At 36.1% G+C, this 15,931-nt stretch overlaps 1 protein-coding gene across 5 annotated transcripts in view; it reads left to right on the forward strand.

Annotated features, from left to right (window-relative positions):
• Positions 1-15,931, forward strand: part of C8H9orf85 (chromosome 8 C9orf85 homolog) — a 77,662-nt gene that overhangs the window by 29,738 nt on the left and 31,993 nt on the right. For 2 of the 5 annotated variants that reach the window (XM_070794656.1, XM_019966063.2), the window contains exons 2-3: positions 5,421-5,527; positions 6,590-6,661. In XM_070794656.1, the coding sequence (XP_070650757.1) occupies positions 5,421-5,527; positions 6,590-6,661 (179 nt within the window). Of the gene's footprint in view, positions 1-1,371; positions 1,996-5,420; positions 5,528-6,589; positions 6,662-15,931 lie in introns of those variants that run through there. The other 3 variants (XM_070794655.1, XM_070794657.1, XM_019966064.2) reach the window with 3 other exon arrangements.

The raw sequence follows: 15,931 nt of genomic DNA on the forward strand, positions 1-15,931 counted from the left end.
TTAGCAGCAGCAGCGTTCCTCATTGAACGTAAACACAAAAATCTTCAGGGAAAATTAGCATATTGTATTCACCAATAAATAAAAAGGATAATACACCTCAGACAAGTGAGGTCTGTTCCAGGAATGCATTGTTGATGGATTGGAATATTTAATATTGTTAAGATGTCACTTCTCCCCTAAATTTATTTATAGTTTCAATATAATCCTAATTGCAATCATCACAGGCTTTTTGTTGTTGTTGTTGAAATTAACAAATTGATGTTAAAATGTATACAGTAAAGCAAAGGAAGTAGAATAGCTAGATAGTTTTGAAAAAGAATAAATTTAGCAGATGCACAGTATTGATTTCAAGACCTTAAAGCTCCAGTAATCAAGACAGGGCAGTACTGAAGAAAAAGTAAACATAGATTAATATGATAGAATATTGAGTCCAAAATAGACACACATATTTAACTTTTGACGATAAAGATACAATTCAGTGATGCTAGAAATTGGACACATAATTTATAAAGAACCTCCTACCACTATTTTGTACCATGTACAAAAATGAACTCAAAATAGATCATAGACTAAATGTAAAGCCGAAAATTACTGAACTTCCAGAAGAAAACATAGATGAAAATCATGATTCTTCAAAGACTTCTTAGATTTGACATTAAAAGCATTGTCCATAAGAGAAAAAAAGAAAAAAAGTTGTCCTTCATTGGAATTGAAAAGGTTTTCTCTTAGAGAAACAATCTTAAGATAATGAAAATAAAAACACATAAAACAAGCAATGAGTTAAATTACACCAAGATAAAACAATCTGACAAATATAGAATGTGGAGTATTCCCGAGATAACATGCCTGGTATTTTCAAAAACATCAGTGTATAACTGATTCACTTTGCTGTATACCTGAAACCTACACAAGATTGTAAGTCAACTATATTCCAATAAAATTAAAAAAAAAAAAATAATTGAAAAAAAAAAACCAGTGTAGAGGATAAAAGAGGGAGATCCCGCTAGACCAAAAGACAGAGAACATACTGAACTTGAGTAGTGATTGGGGTGTGGGGCGGTGAGGGATCATTGAGGAAATTTCAATGTAGACTGGCTACATTCAATGGTATTAGTGATTTTTCGTTTTTCTGAGGTGTGGTTTTCTGTATTGTGGTTAAGTAGGAGAAAGTCTTATTTCTAGAATATATATGACTGAGAGGTGAAGAATCGTGATACTTGCAATCACCGACTCAATGAACATGGGTTTGTGTGAACTTCGGGAGTTGGTGATGGATAGGGAGGCCTGGCATGCTGCAGTTCATGGGGTCGCAAAGAGTTGGACACGGCTGAGCGACTGAACTGAACACATGAAAAGTGAATAGGTAAGATGGAAAGTTGTCTCTAGATAACATATGTGATCATGCGTTAGTATTGTTTTAATTTTTTCTGCATGTTTGAATTTTTTTGTAATAGAGATGAGGGTATTTAGAATTCGTTTGGGAGGATGTATTCTTTGAAGATGGCCTTATGATTTGCAGTGCATTTCTACAGATCTTATGAATATCAGATATCTGTATTTACATTGCATACCTGAAAAATACTTGTAAAGAACCCGCCTGCAATGTGGGAGACCTGGGTTCAACCCCTGGGTTGGGAAGATCCCCTGGAGAAGGAAACAGCTACCCACAGCAGTATTCTGTCCTAGAGAATTCCATGGACTATATATAGTCCATGGGGTCCCAAAGAGTTGGGCATGCCTGAGTGACTTCACTTTCACTTTCACCTGAAAATAATTTTTTACTAGACTGCACTATATAACACTGTCTACTTGAGCACTAGGATAGAAAACAGCTCTGTGAAATGCTTTGTAGTGTAAGGATGCTTTTTGAGATCATTGTTTAGTGTATCGTATGGCATCGTCTCTGGGAAAATGAAACTTCAGGTTTTAATAATAAGAAAAGATGTGCTGCTTCTGAGAAACTGGATTTTTGGCACATTACAGATCTTGAGTCAGGTAAGTGAGCAAAACATTGTTTGTGGCTACTGGAAAATTCACATCTCACTGTGGCCTATACCAGCAGATGCACTTCCCAGCTGTACTTCTGGCTGCTCTGTGATTTTCCCTCCCAACTCTAGTTTTTCCCTTAATCTGATTCCCTCATCTGTTTTTTGGTTATATTTATTTTGTAAGATGCTTTATGTCCAACAATAGTCTAGCCATATTAAAAGGATTTAAGAAAATAACAGGTAATAATTTGGAAGTCACAGACCCAAATACTGATTTTCACACTTATTATTATTAGTCATATAATATCTTGCTCCTAATTTCAGAGATTCTTTATCCTCTAATCAAATTTAGAATAAAAGGAGTATTACTAGAAAATTTAAAAATATATACTTTTAAGTATAATTAAATATGGAGTAACACGGTTGTAGCTATATTGGCAGCAAATACCTTATTTTGGTGTAAGGCAGGGGAGAGACGAGGTCATTCTGTTCCATGGAAATGGAGATTCAGCTGCAGTTAGAATTGGCATTTTTCTTGAGAATTTCATTTTTTAATTTCTTTTTTTTTCAACTAATGAAGGGAAGTAAATGTGCCGTTGTTTTATCTATAGCATTTCTGAAAGGATTATGATGTACAAAAAGTCCTAATGAAAATTATATTAGTTGCTCTTGAATGATATTCGAATTCTTCCCCTTCATACACAATAGTATCTCCCTTCTATTAAATGATACTTTATATTTTATAAAATATTCTTCAGCATCAGCATATTGATAACAGATGTTATATTTACAATTTGCTCTTGCTACCTTCTTGGGAGTTGAAGTCTTCACATCACGTAGTTCTTTTTGGTGATTAATGTTTTATATTACCACTGATGCATCATTGGACAGCAGAATGTTTAAAAACAACACTATAAAATATGTTGTATGAATTAATAACAGCTAAGACGGTTTTTAGGACTTTATGTATATATATGACGTAGGAGTGTCCTCTGATACATGTTTATGATATTCTAACTTTAAAAGAAGTATTCATTGATAGGGAAGGTTTTCTTTTTTTAGCTAGGATTCTTAAGTCCAGTGGAATCTTCCACTGATGATTTTTTTTCCTTTAAAGATATGAGAAGTAGCTTGTTAAACTAAATTATCTTTAAAGGCTTTTATAGTTAGAAAACTAAGTTTTGATTTTATATTTGGAATGCTTAAATCTTTACCTTAGTAACCTATTATTTTCTACCATAAGGGACATGCTAAAATGAATTGCCAAAATGGGCAGGGTTAGTTGTAAACACAGTTGTGAGTAATGTAAGATTGCCAGCAGCAGCAGCAGCAGCCACCCCCTTTGCTCCAGGCAGAGTGATTCCTTAAAACTAGGATTAAGCTTTCGTCACTTATGTCTCTGGAATTCACTTTTTCTAGTTTGCCAAAATACAGCAAAACCAAAGTACACAGTTTTCTTTCTGTAGCACTTTTAAATGAGTTTTATTCATTCCCATTTATTCATTCATTTCTTTCTCAATGATTTCTTAACACATGAAAATCAAGTTTAATTTTGTAGTAGTGCCTGCTGGTCATGTGAATGCTGTACAACATCTCCATTTATACCGCTTCACACATCACTCACAGGACAAGTTCCCACAAAGACCTGTTTTGTTATACTGTCAATCTGTCGATCCACCCTAAAGAAACCAGTTTCTAAACTATGCACAGCTTTGTAAATCAAGATGAACTGGTCAGAAATTGGATATGAAGCAAGCGAGAAACCAAATAATGCTCGCCAGTTAACAAGTAAAATGTGTTGTGTATAATAAAATTGCAGGTAATGAAATGGTGTGCATTCTAAGAATATGCTAGCTAGAAAGTTTATGTCACATTCATACTATAATCATAGATCGTCATTAGTTTATTTTTTATTATTGTTGGAGTTAGGAAAATACAAGCAGTGCTTTTGGTAAGACATTCTAGGCAACAGAGGGCAGTGAGAGTAAAAGATGAAATGGGAACCTTAGTTCTGGGTACTTCTTGGCAAACCCTGTAAGCGATAACTAGGTGCCAATGTTGATAAGAAGAGGAATTTGGTATTAGGCAGATTTCCTTCTTTCTGGCAACAATGAGCCACAGAAAAGAGGGGATATAATGGCATGCAGCATTTATTTTCCCAGGGACTGTACATCTAGATCAGGAAGAAAAGAATACCCATACACAATTCATAAGTAACAGAATATGTTTTTTACCACAGAATTAAATTCAATCATAATGTATTCACAGCTCAATTTATGGTTTTTTGAAAATACCCTTGAAATATTTTCTCTTTGAATAAATGTTTTGTTATTATTTTACCCTCTTGTTTAGAGCATTAAAGAATATCAAGCACTGTGCAGAAGTTTTGTTTTCTTTCAGATGATTTCTAAACATTGTGCTTTTAACTCAGTATTCAAATAACCTTCCAGAGAACCTGCATTTTTTGAGATGCTTTGTTTTTCTCCTTTTGAAAAATTTAGAAAAGAAGCAAAGAGAACGAGAACTTAAACTATCCTTTTTTCATTATTCCAAGAGTAGGCAAAGACCAGGCTTCCACAACCAAAACAAGTTAGAGAATTCTCAGAGTACTTAGTGAAAATATGCAGTCTAGGTCTTGAGTCAAATGAACATGTTACGGAATACAAAGCTGTTGTGAGAACACATGACACATTAAAAAATTTTTCTTCCTTCTTATTTCCCAACACATTTTGAGAAGAATATTATAAGGAAAAAAAATTGTTTTCCTCATAATGCCCGTTTTCTACCAGTCATATGCACATACTTATCTTCTGTTTTGAAGAAACCAGGTTATCAAGGTAACTTTTCTAAGACATCTTTACATGAGAATACAGAAAGATTAAATTGAATAATTATATATCTCCTTGCTTCCAGCTGCTTCTCCCTGGCTCTCCTTTCTCAAGTTGTTAAGTCTCTGCCCTCCCCTGCAGACTACAATTCAGGATTATCTAATATCTCAGTTTAATTTCTCATTTCTCAGTAGTAAGACTTGAGTTGTCAAAACAGTAGGCTTAAAATATGATTGGATTTTCTTCTGCTTTTTTTGAGATGTAGCTTATATACAGTAAAGTGCATATGTCTCAACTATATAGTTTGAATTGTAAAATGAATATGCATCAGAATCAGTGGGGATTTTGTGCTTAAAATACTCCTGCCAGGAAATTAAAAAGTTCCCTAGATGATTCTGAGCTACATCCTGAGTTAAGAATCTTTGCCTTCATAAAAAGCCAAATTGATGTACATAAAAACACATAGTACACCGTAAAATGTTATGCAGGTTAAATTTAGGTTGCTGTTTAAAAAAAAAAGCTTAAATTTCTCATATGCCATTTGGGGTTTGTAATGCTGACTCACTAGTGAAATTCTCAATTTGTTTTTCTGTTTCTTTTTAAGAAAATTAATGCAAAACTTCATGATGGAGTATGTCAGCGTTGTAAAGAAGTTCTTGAATGGCGTGTAAAATACAGCAAGTACAAACCACTATCAAAGCCCAAAAAATGGTAAGTTCCTTAATTACCTCACCAGTAGTATCAGTATCATATTACTTCATTTCCTGATTTTCAAAATTGTGTCCAGATAAATATTAGGGGGAATAGAGAAAAAATTTCCATTCTTCCATGTGGATTAGAATTTCATCTTACATGCTGCATCCTGGCTTGTGAGGCAAATAGATTGTAAAGGTAGATTCATCATTCCTTTCCCCCTTCTTCCCTAAGTAAATAATACACCATTTTTGTAGCATCCTGTTCAAAAATGAGACTAGGGTTTTTATTTTGCAAGATTCTATCTCCCAATGACAAGATAATGATATTTGCTATTTAATTTACTAAATTAAATAATTTTTACCACAGGGGATCTTTAAAAGCATCTAACCTTTTAATTGGACCCATGAAGATTACTGAAATGGCTTAAATTGAGTATCATGAGTAAATCACTAGATTGATAACTTATAATCATTCCTTTGAAATTTTGCATCTACACAAAAAGACACTGGACTTTGTTTCTCATTTTTCTGTCCTTTACCTTCCTCTGTAATGTTGGGATTCTGTTTTATCAGCTTTGTGTATATCCTGATGCTGCCTTCTCACATCCTTTGGCTCAGGCTGAGTAAGGGCCATGCTGCTAAGTCACTTCAGTCGTGTCCAACTCTGTGTGACCCCATAGACAGCAGCCCACCAGGGTCCCCCGTCCCTGGGATTCTCCAGGCAAGAACACTGGAGTGGGTTGCCATTTCCTCCTCCAATGAATGAAAGTGAAAAGTGAAAGTGAAGTTGCTCAGTCGTGTCCGACTCTTTGAGACCCCATGGACTGCAGCCTACCTGGCTCCTCCGCCCATGGGATTTTCCAGGCAAGAGTACTGGAGTGGGGTGCCATTGCCTTCTCCGGAGTAAGGGCCATATTGGAGGGTAATTATAATTAGTGCCTGAAAGAGAAAACTGATCATTTTAAATATAAGAATTAGCATGAGTATGTGTGATATGACAATTATGAATTTTAATTTGGTAATTTATATAGGAGCTATTTGAATGCATTTATTCATTGTTGCTTTATTTTCCTTTTAGCTATTCAGTACTGACATCTTCCTTAAATGTATTCCCTCTTCCTTTTTGGGAGGAAATGTTAAAGTTTGGAAGGTTAGTCTAAATAATAAATATTTAGAAATAAATGAATAACCTTTGCTGTTCATTTCTTTTGAAAATTTATGTCAACTTTTTTGTGGATTTTTAGCTCAAGCTATGGGGTAATTTGTTTATTTGAGAATAACAGCTTTGAATGTTTTAATTTGGGCAATTTCTTTTGCTCAAGATGGTTCTTTTTAATACTAAATGGTTAAAAACCTCAAGTAAGGATAGACTAACTTCAGCTTTTTAGAATTTTTATTTTTGTATTGTTCTTTCAGAGCAAATTTTTAGTATTTATTTTAGGTATAGTTGACCCCTTTAAAAATAGCTCTGCATTTTTCTCTCTTCTGTTTTCCAGCCATTTCTTTGTATTCTGTAGCATTTCTTCCCCAAAGAAAACACATCTAAAGAAAATTTAAAATTTATGCTCATTGGTCCAAATTAGCAATAGGGAAATTTGGCAACTGTTTGTACTATTCAATGCTAGATTTCCATGAATAAATTAACTCTGTCCCCTACCATTGAAATTAGATGCTGATTCACAATTAACCATGTAGTTTTAGTTAATAGGCCTAACACAAAATTTGTAGTTTTTTGAATATTTTCAACAGGTCTTTTTTTTTTTTAATTTTTATAATATAAAGGTATTTTGAGATTTCATCACCAGTCTCCATTTTTCTCTTGTAGTACTATTTCCTAAAAGAATTTGAAGTATAGGTAATAAGTATCTATATAGCCATAGAGTTGTAGTAGATTCATGTTATAACAAAGGAAATCATTGAAAAATATTTGTTCCTTACCCATTATCTGTGTTTTAATCTCTTTAATTTCTGCTGCATCCTTTATGTTTATCTTCATTGAATGTGCCAGCATGTAAAAGAGCATATCAATTATACATTTTCCAGATGGTATAACTTGCTGTAGAATTTGTGAACTAAGTAATTTTACATAGCTCTGGAATTTTCACTCTTTTTGTGTATTGCTTATGGTCTTAATATTTTTATGGCTCCAGAAGAATTTGCATACTATAAATCCTAGAAAAACAAATATTTTATTCAAATATAAAGACTCAGTTAAAAATAAATGTAAAAGGAAACAGTATTAGTAGCAAGTCTTATGTTTAATTCTGGAGAACTTGTAACACAACAACCTAAGAATGATTGAATGTAGACACATGGACCCAAAGGTCAGCAGCTCTGTCCTGTCTTGGAGTCACTGGAGTTAGGGAAGCTCATGGTGATGCTGCTAGTACTGGTAGTATGTGACTCAGAGGCCTTGAGATGAGAGCTAGAGAGGAGCTGCTGTTCTGTATCACCCTGAAGCAGATGAAGTCAGCCATAGAATAGCTAACGGTGAGTGCAGAATGAAGGAGATACAATGTTGTACAAATACCAAAGTACAGGTAACAAGACGTTAAGCCTGAAGGAAGACCTCTAGTAACAAAGAAGCCCAAACTAATTCAAAACTGATAGAGCTCTTGAGAGACTTAAGAAACTGCTAGTTAAGACAAGGTCTGAACATGTTACCTAGGAAGTCAACTTGCCTGGCCTAGAGTATCATGGATTTCAGATTACATTAGAATTCTAGATTATATTAGGCATTTTAGAAAGCCTAGCTTTCAAACTCCAAACCAAGATTGAGAGTGTTCTGAAGAGTATAAATCACCTATGTATACTTTGTTGTCTCTGCATATCCTTGACCAATATTATAAGGATTTAAATCCATTGATAAAAGATGATTAAAGTAGCATAATTTATTTAAAATTTTAAATGTTTTATTCAATCTAATCATTTATAAATTAAATTTGTCCTTTGTTAAGATTTGTATAGGAAGTTTACTTTGACACTAGATGTGTCTTTGTGTAAAGATTCCTTTTCCAGCACCCTGAATATTCCATTCAGTTAAAATGTTGAGCATTGTTTCGCTTGTCTGTCTCATCCACAGATTATGTAACCCAATGGGGTACATAAAAAAACGTTCAGCAGAACATAAAATGTAGGAGAAAGTGCTGTTTATAAGTAATAATTCTTTTAGAATGAAGTAATATTCTGAATATTGGGAAAATTAAAGCATTTTCTCCCATTTGTTTGGCATGTGAATCATCAAAAACTACGCACATCTAGCAAATATCCATTGCCTGTGGGATATGATATCAAACGTTAGATTCAAGGAAAAAAAAGTTTGATATCTAAACTCCTCAAACTTCTTTGATTCATGGGAAGCAAAAATTGTATGGTGTTTGTAAGTGGCAGAAAATATTTTCATGTTTCTCTTTCACCTTCAGTAAGGTGATGTGCTGCAGGATTTGTATAAGCATGTTCTCCCAGTTACTGGAAACAACCCTCGACCATCTGAATAGATGTCTGAACTTGAGTTAAAAGAGGAAAGAGTTGAAAACTGTGTATTTGCTAGAAAGATGGGAGGATGGCTGTGAGGGAAAGGGGATAAAATGCATGTCACCTATTAGTAACGTGTGAACAATGGGATACTGATACAATACTACCCTTTGATAGGATAATTTTAAATGTCATTGAGTATACAAAGCTTTAGGTCTTTATAGAAATAAAGTGAAAGGCTCATAAAGATAATGTTTAGTTTTTTATAGCTTCTCATCTCTGTAAAAGCAATGAGATGAACTGCCATCCTTGTTTTACACTCTGCGCCTTAATCAGAGGTCAGCGTAATTGTACCAGGATTTCCCTATCATTTTGGCTCATATCTTTTGATTTTAAAGCAAGAAATTGCTACTCCCTGGTGGAGGGCTGTTGTGGTGCTGCAACAGACTTCTCCCTTGACACCTGAATAGTATAATCATTATTAAGATTACTATTAGATGTAAGAATTGTGGTTCAGAACAGGACTAAATCTTTTTGTATAAAACCTCATCTTTCAAGAGGAATTCCCTGGTGGTCCAGTGGTTAGAATTCTGCACTTTCACTGCCCAGGGCATGGCTTCAATCCCTGGTTAAGGAATTAAGATTCTGCGAGCTGCAAGGTATGGCCGGGGAAAAAACAAGCAAAAACATCTCCTCATTTTTCAAGTGTCCTGTTTTTAACTTTTGGAAAATAAAAACCCAAAGATAAATTAAAACCATTTGTAACCATTCCCAGTCAGTCCCAGGCCCTTTATGAACACTAAATAATTTTAGGTGTAGAGCTGAAAGTTACTGGAAAAGCAAGAAATCTTAAAAATGATTTGTATAATCACTTATACGAAGTGATTTGTCTAAGTCTTAAAGAAGAAGGAATCTTGATATTCTTCATTTAAAACTCATTTATAGACATTTATATTATTTTCCAGGTACTATAAATACAGATGGTTAAAAACTGCCCCCTTCCTCAAGCAATCTAAGGAAATGAACTCTTACATATACTCCTTTCTTTTTTTTAATTCTGGGCTCAGAGGGATTAAATGTCTACCCAAGATAAGAAAGTAAAGCAGATGGAGTTAAGATTCAAATGCAAATTGTCCTATTTCAAAGCCCCCTGTTTCTACTCTCCCACAGTGAATTCTCAGTATTTTATTATTCACTTAAAAAGTCCTTTTCCCTTCTTCACCTGAGCCTAATATTAAATTTAATAGAAGTCATCTATGTTGTTTATGGAAGTTTCCAATTTCTGAGTCCAACATATATAGCCCTGCTTTTTTTTTTTTTGAAATAACATGTATCTATAGACAATAGATTTTACTTTGAGGTCCTGAAATGCCTAAGTTGTTACCTAGAAACTTCTTATGCCTTTTGTTTCAGGTAACCAAGCAACCTTTTTCTCCTGTTAATTTCAAAATGTGGCATGCTAATACCTACATTTGTGTTAAAATCTCTATCCTGCTTTCTTTTCTCTTTCTACCCATTAAAAAACAAATCACCAGTGTATGTAGTAATAGCTCATGTTTAACATTGCCATGGTATTAGAAGAGAAAGGAGAAGCTAGTGTAAAATAGCAACAGGCCACAAACAGATTAGAGTCTGGGAGGGGAGGGTTTTGCCTCCCAGGGAACTTTTGGCGAGGTCTGGAGATATTTTTGGTTGTCACGACCAGACCACCTGTGAGGGATGCTACTGGTATGTAATAGGTAGAGGCCAGGTATAGGCTTAGCATCCTACAGTGTACAGAACAGCCCCCACAACAAAGATACATCCAGCCTGACATGTCAGTAGTGTCTTGGTTGTTGCATACAAAATAGATGGATACTCACAGGGTCGAGCCACTGAAACTTCATGTGTATTTTAGTTCAGTGGTTTTCAAACTTTTCAGCTGTAGAATTTTTGAATAAAACAAAAGCTTATGCCAGAGTCTATAGAATATGATAGGCCAAAGTGGAACTGTCCTGAATGAAGAGAGGGAGTCAAGACCTTATGTGCCATAAGAAGAATGTTGATTGAAAGTAGATTTCATCCTAAAAATATTTCAAGTAAAGAGGAGAACTGGTATAACATATCTTAGAACCACACTGCTGTGGGGATGTCTGGACAAGTAGTTTCAGGACATGTGAGTACTTTATGCTTAAAACACTGCTACAGAGTCACTCTTCCTGGTCCTCACATTCAGCTATTGTACTCCTTGATAATTTTGAAGTGTATTGCCTCTTAATTTTTATCTCCACAGACCGCCCTGGTACAACCCTTATGTCTTCATACTTGATTGCATTAAATAAATGCATTGTCCTCTGTCTCACCTCTATTCCCTTGCTCCAGATGAATAAAATAGTGTTTTCAAAAGGTTTACTTCACATAAATATTTCAAGGGCCTTGTGGGGGAAGAGTTAGGTCTCCACTAGCAGAGAGCTAAGTTTTATATGTTTACTGTTTTATGTTATATTGGAGCATAGCCAGTTAACAGTGTTGTAATAGTTTCAGGTGGACAGCAAAAGGACTCAGCCATACATATAAATGTGTCTGTTCTCTCCCAAATTCCATCTGTTCCAGGCTGCCACTCAACACTAAGTAGAGTTCCCTGTGCTATACAGTATTAACTTCTTTATTTTTAAAGGGAAGACGTATCATACTCTTAAAATTCTGTCTTAATAAAGAGTACCACTGCCCTCATTTTCCAAAGAAAGCAAATTAATGCAAAAAGAAAGCACCAGGTATATCCACCAGCTAACGGTTAAATCATGACAGTACCTAGCACTCATTCTTTGGTGCTAAATTATTACATTTGTCCATCAGCTGGCATTTATTACTTGCATTTTTTCATTGAGCAAACACCATAACATGAATCTCCTTTAACCAGTTATAAGCATATTTTAGATAGATAGATTCCATTTGTAAGTATCCCAAGTTGTACTTGCTTTCAGTGCTTAGAAACTGAGCATATTATTTAGTTCACCATGAGGTACCTGAAAAATAATGTTTGCAGTATGCAGTGGTCAGTCCAAATTGAGCCCTTATTCCTCCATATAATCTGAATTTATAGTATCTGAGTGAAGATCTATTATTTAGGTGGCTAATTCTACAATCCACAAGTTTTAAAACATTTTGCCTTGCCTCTCTTGATGTATTGTAAAACTAAGCACACTTATCAGTTCTTTCTATTCCAGAAGCATAGCTTCTGTTATTAAAATAAACCTTTGACAAGTCTCTGAGCCATCATTGGCATAAAGCTATAATGCATGCAAGGAAGAAATAGATTCAGGGGCTTCCTTGGTGGCTCAGTGGTAAAGAATCAACCTGCCAACGCAGGAGACACGGGTTTGATCCCTGGTTGGGGAGGATCCCCACATACTGTGGAGCAAATAAGCCCTTGTGCCACAGCTACTGAACCTGTGCTTTAAAGCCTGGGAACTGCAGCTGCTGAGTCCAGGTGCCTCAACAACTGAAGCCCAAGTGCTCTAGAGCCCAGGAGCCACAATTTGATTGTATAATCAGATTTTCCTTATTTAACCTCCAAAAACCAAGAAACCTGCTGTGGATTTGAAAGATAATTTAGCAAAATTTGTATGTTACTTTGGGGCTTCCCCGGTGGCTCTGTGGTAAAGAATCCACCTGCCCATGCAGGAGACACAGGAGATGTGGGTTTGATCCCTTTGTTTGGAAAATCCCCTGGAGAAGGAAATGACAAGACCCTCTCCAGTATTCTTGCCTGGGAAATCCCATGGACAGAGGAGTCTGGCAGTCTGTGAGGTTGCAAAGAGTTGGATACGGTTGAGCAACTGAGCACACCCACATTTGTGGGTGTTAGAAACAAAATTCTCTTGAGGAAGAGTCCATGGTAATGATGGAGAATATTACCCCAAGCGTAGTTCTTTTCTGACAAAGAAATGGGATTGCTAGGGATAACAGACAAGAAATTTGGTTCAGTTTGCAGTTATTTTGAATAGCAACTTCACTGTATAAGACACTGCTATGTATTACAGAAAATACGAAAATGACTCTCTGATACTAAGAAATTCCTAACCTGTTAGGGGAAGTGGGCCTACAGATAACTCATCGAAAGATTGCAAGTGCTAGGTGTAAGTAAAAGGAGACAGAGACCAAAAGGATGCAAGTTAAGACTGCTGAGGAGTAATAAAATGAAAACAGGAGAGATAAATCTAGAAAAGGTAGTGGGTGCTGTAAACAGTGAAGAAAATGGCACCCCACTCCAGTACTCTTGCCTGGAAAATCCCATGCACGGAGAAGCCTGGTAGGCTACAGTTCATGGGGTCTCGAAGAGTCCGACAAGACTAAGCGACTTCACTTTCACTTTTCACTTTCATGCATTGGAGAAGGAAATGGCAACCCACTCCAGTGTTCTTGCCTGGAGAGTTCCAGGGACGGAGGAGCCTGGTGGGCTGTCATCTATGGGGTCGCACAGAGTCGGACACGACTGAAGCGACTTAGCAGCAGCAGCAGCTGTAAACAGTGTTTACTGGAAACACTATGAGGAAGGCAACAGGGAATGGAGGGAAAATGGACAAGAACCCCCTGTTCTCTTTGACGCACATGCAGATACTTACCAACTGTCTATATGTCTTGTTTTGGAGTCTACATAAGTGGCCATTTGTTCATTTATTCGCTCTATGTTGCCTGTCAAAAGAAGATATGCTTTGCATATACATTTAATGAAGAGAAAACAAGATAGGATTTTGGTTTAGTCATTGGATTTCTAGCTTTAAAAAGTGTGTTGATTAGTATTTCTTTGATTTTTTAAATAAAAATAAACATTGTTCTATACTACGAGATGATCCTCTACTTCTGCTTCATTGACTACACCAAAGCCTCTGACTGTGCAGATCACAGCAAACTGTGGGGAATTCGTAAAGAGATAGGAATATCAGACCACCTAACCTGCCTCCTGAGAAACCTCTATGCAGATTAAGAAGTAACAGTTAGAACCAGACATGGAACAACAGACTGGTTCAAAATTGGGAAAGGATTATGTCAAGTCTGTGTATTGTCAGCCTGCTTATTTAACTTATATGCAGAGTACATCATGTGAAATGTTGGGCTGGATGAAAATCACAAGCAAGAATCAAGATTGCTGGGAGAAATATCAACAACCTGAGATATGCAGATGATATCACTCTAATGGCAGACAGTGAAGAGGATCTAAAGAGCCTCTTGGTAAGGGTAAAAGAGGAGAGTGAAAAAGCCAGCTTAAAACTCAGCATTCAAAAAGCTAAGATCATGGCGTCTGGTCCCATCACTTCATGGCAAATAGAAGGGTTTGGGAGATTTTCTTGGGCTCCAAAATCACTGCAGATGTTGAGTGCAGCCATGAAATTAAAAGATGCATGCTCCTTGGAAGAAAAGCTATGACAAACCTAGACAGCCTATTGAAAAGCAGAGGCATCACTTTGCCAACAAAGGTCTGTGTAGTCAAAGCTATGGTTTTTCCAATAGTCACGTATGTATGTAACAGTTAGACCATAAAGAAGGCTGAGTGCCAAAGAATTGATGCTTTCGAATTATGGTGCTGGAAAAGACTGTTGAGAGTCCCTTGGACAGCAAGGAGATCAAACCAGTCAATCCTAAAGGAAATCAACCCTGAGTATTCATTGGAAGAAATGATGCAGAAATTGAAACTCCGGTATTTGGCTACCTGGTGCGAAGAACTGACTCATTGGAAAAAACCCTGATACTGAGAAAGACTGAAGGCAGGAGAAGCGGGTGACAGAGGGTGAGATGGTTGAATAGCATCACCGACTCAATGGACATGAGTTTGAGCAAACTCCGGAAGATAGTGACAGGAAAGTCTGGTGTGCTGCAGTTCGTGGGGTTGCAAAGAGTCAGATACGACTTAACGAGTGAAAAACAAGATGATCAGTCCCTCCATATATACCAGTGTATGACAAGAAATTATATAATATGTATATATATGTGTGTGTGTGTATATATATATTTACAGACATATATATGTAGTATTTATGTATGTACACACACACACATACAGAGTGTGAGCTTAACCTCTTTGTTTTAGCTCTTCAGCTCCAGCATTGCTTATAATAGTTTGAGGCTCTTACAATAGTTTGGTTAATCAGTAATTTGAGAGTTGTGTCACCACATTCCAAGAGTATTAAAATGTCCTAGAGTGGAATTTTAGTCACAGGCCATTCTATGTCATATCATAGTACAGTGACTGTAAACCCTGGCTTTATTAGTCCATTTGACTAAAGTCCTTGAGTTTTAGTCCTCCTTATTAAGGAGAGTCTTTAGTACTGTCATCACTTGTGCACCTGTGCAAAAAGCCTACTTTTTGACATTAATATTGATTGATATAGCAAGCTTTGATTTTAAATTGCCTGCTCCAAGTAATAGTTTTGAGAAGTAATTTCCATTTTCTCTTTTTTCTAAACTACTGTTGGTCGGAGGTGAATATTTTGTACTCTTCTAAGAATTCTTCTAAGTCAAATCCGTTGCAATAAGAAGTAAAAAAAAATCTCCATTTATTTCAAATACATTAACTATGAAGAGAATTAAACTTCTACTGAAAGTTCTTGAGATCTGTAGACATTGTTTCCTTAAAAACATTTCCTAAGTAGCATATGATGTAATTCCTTAGTATGGTTTCCGATTCTTTTTATGTTAGCACAGATTACTTAGAGCCACTATAGGAACTGTCACTTTATAGAGCTCTGTCGGTGTTCAGTTCAGTTCAGATGCTCAGTTGGGTCCAAATCCTTGTAACCCCATGGACTGCAGCATGCCAGGCTTCCCAGTCCATTACCAGCTCCTGGAGCCTACTCAAACTCATGTCCATTGTGTCCGTGATGCCATCCAAGCATGTCATCCTCTGTCATCCCCTTCTCTTCCTGCTTTTAATCTTTCCCAGCATCAGAGTCTTTCCCAGTGAGTCAGT

Source organism: Bos indicus, chromosome 8 (assembly GCF_029378745.1).
Source record: "Bos indicus isolate NIAB-ARS_2022 breed Sahiwal x Tharparkar chromosome 8, NIAB-ARS_B.indTharparkar_mat_pri_1.0, whole genome shotgun sequence".
NCBI lineage: Eukaryota > Metazoa > Chordata > Mammalia > Artiodactyla > Bovidae > Bos > Bos indicus.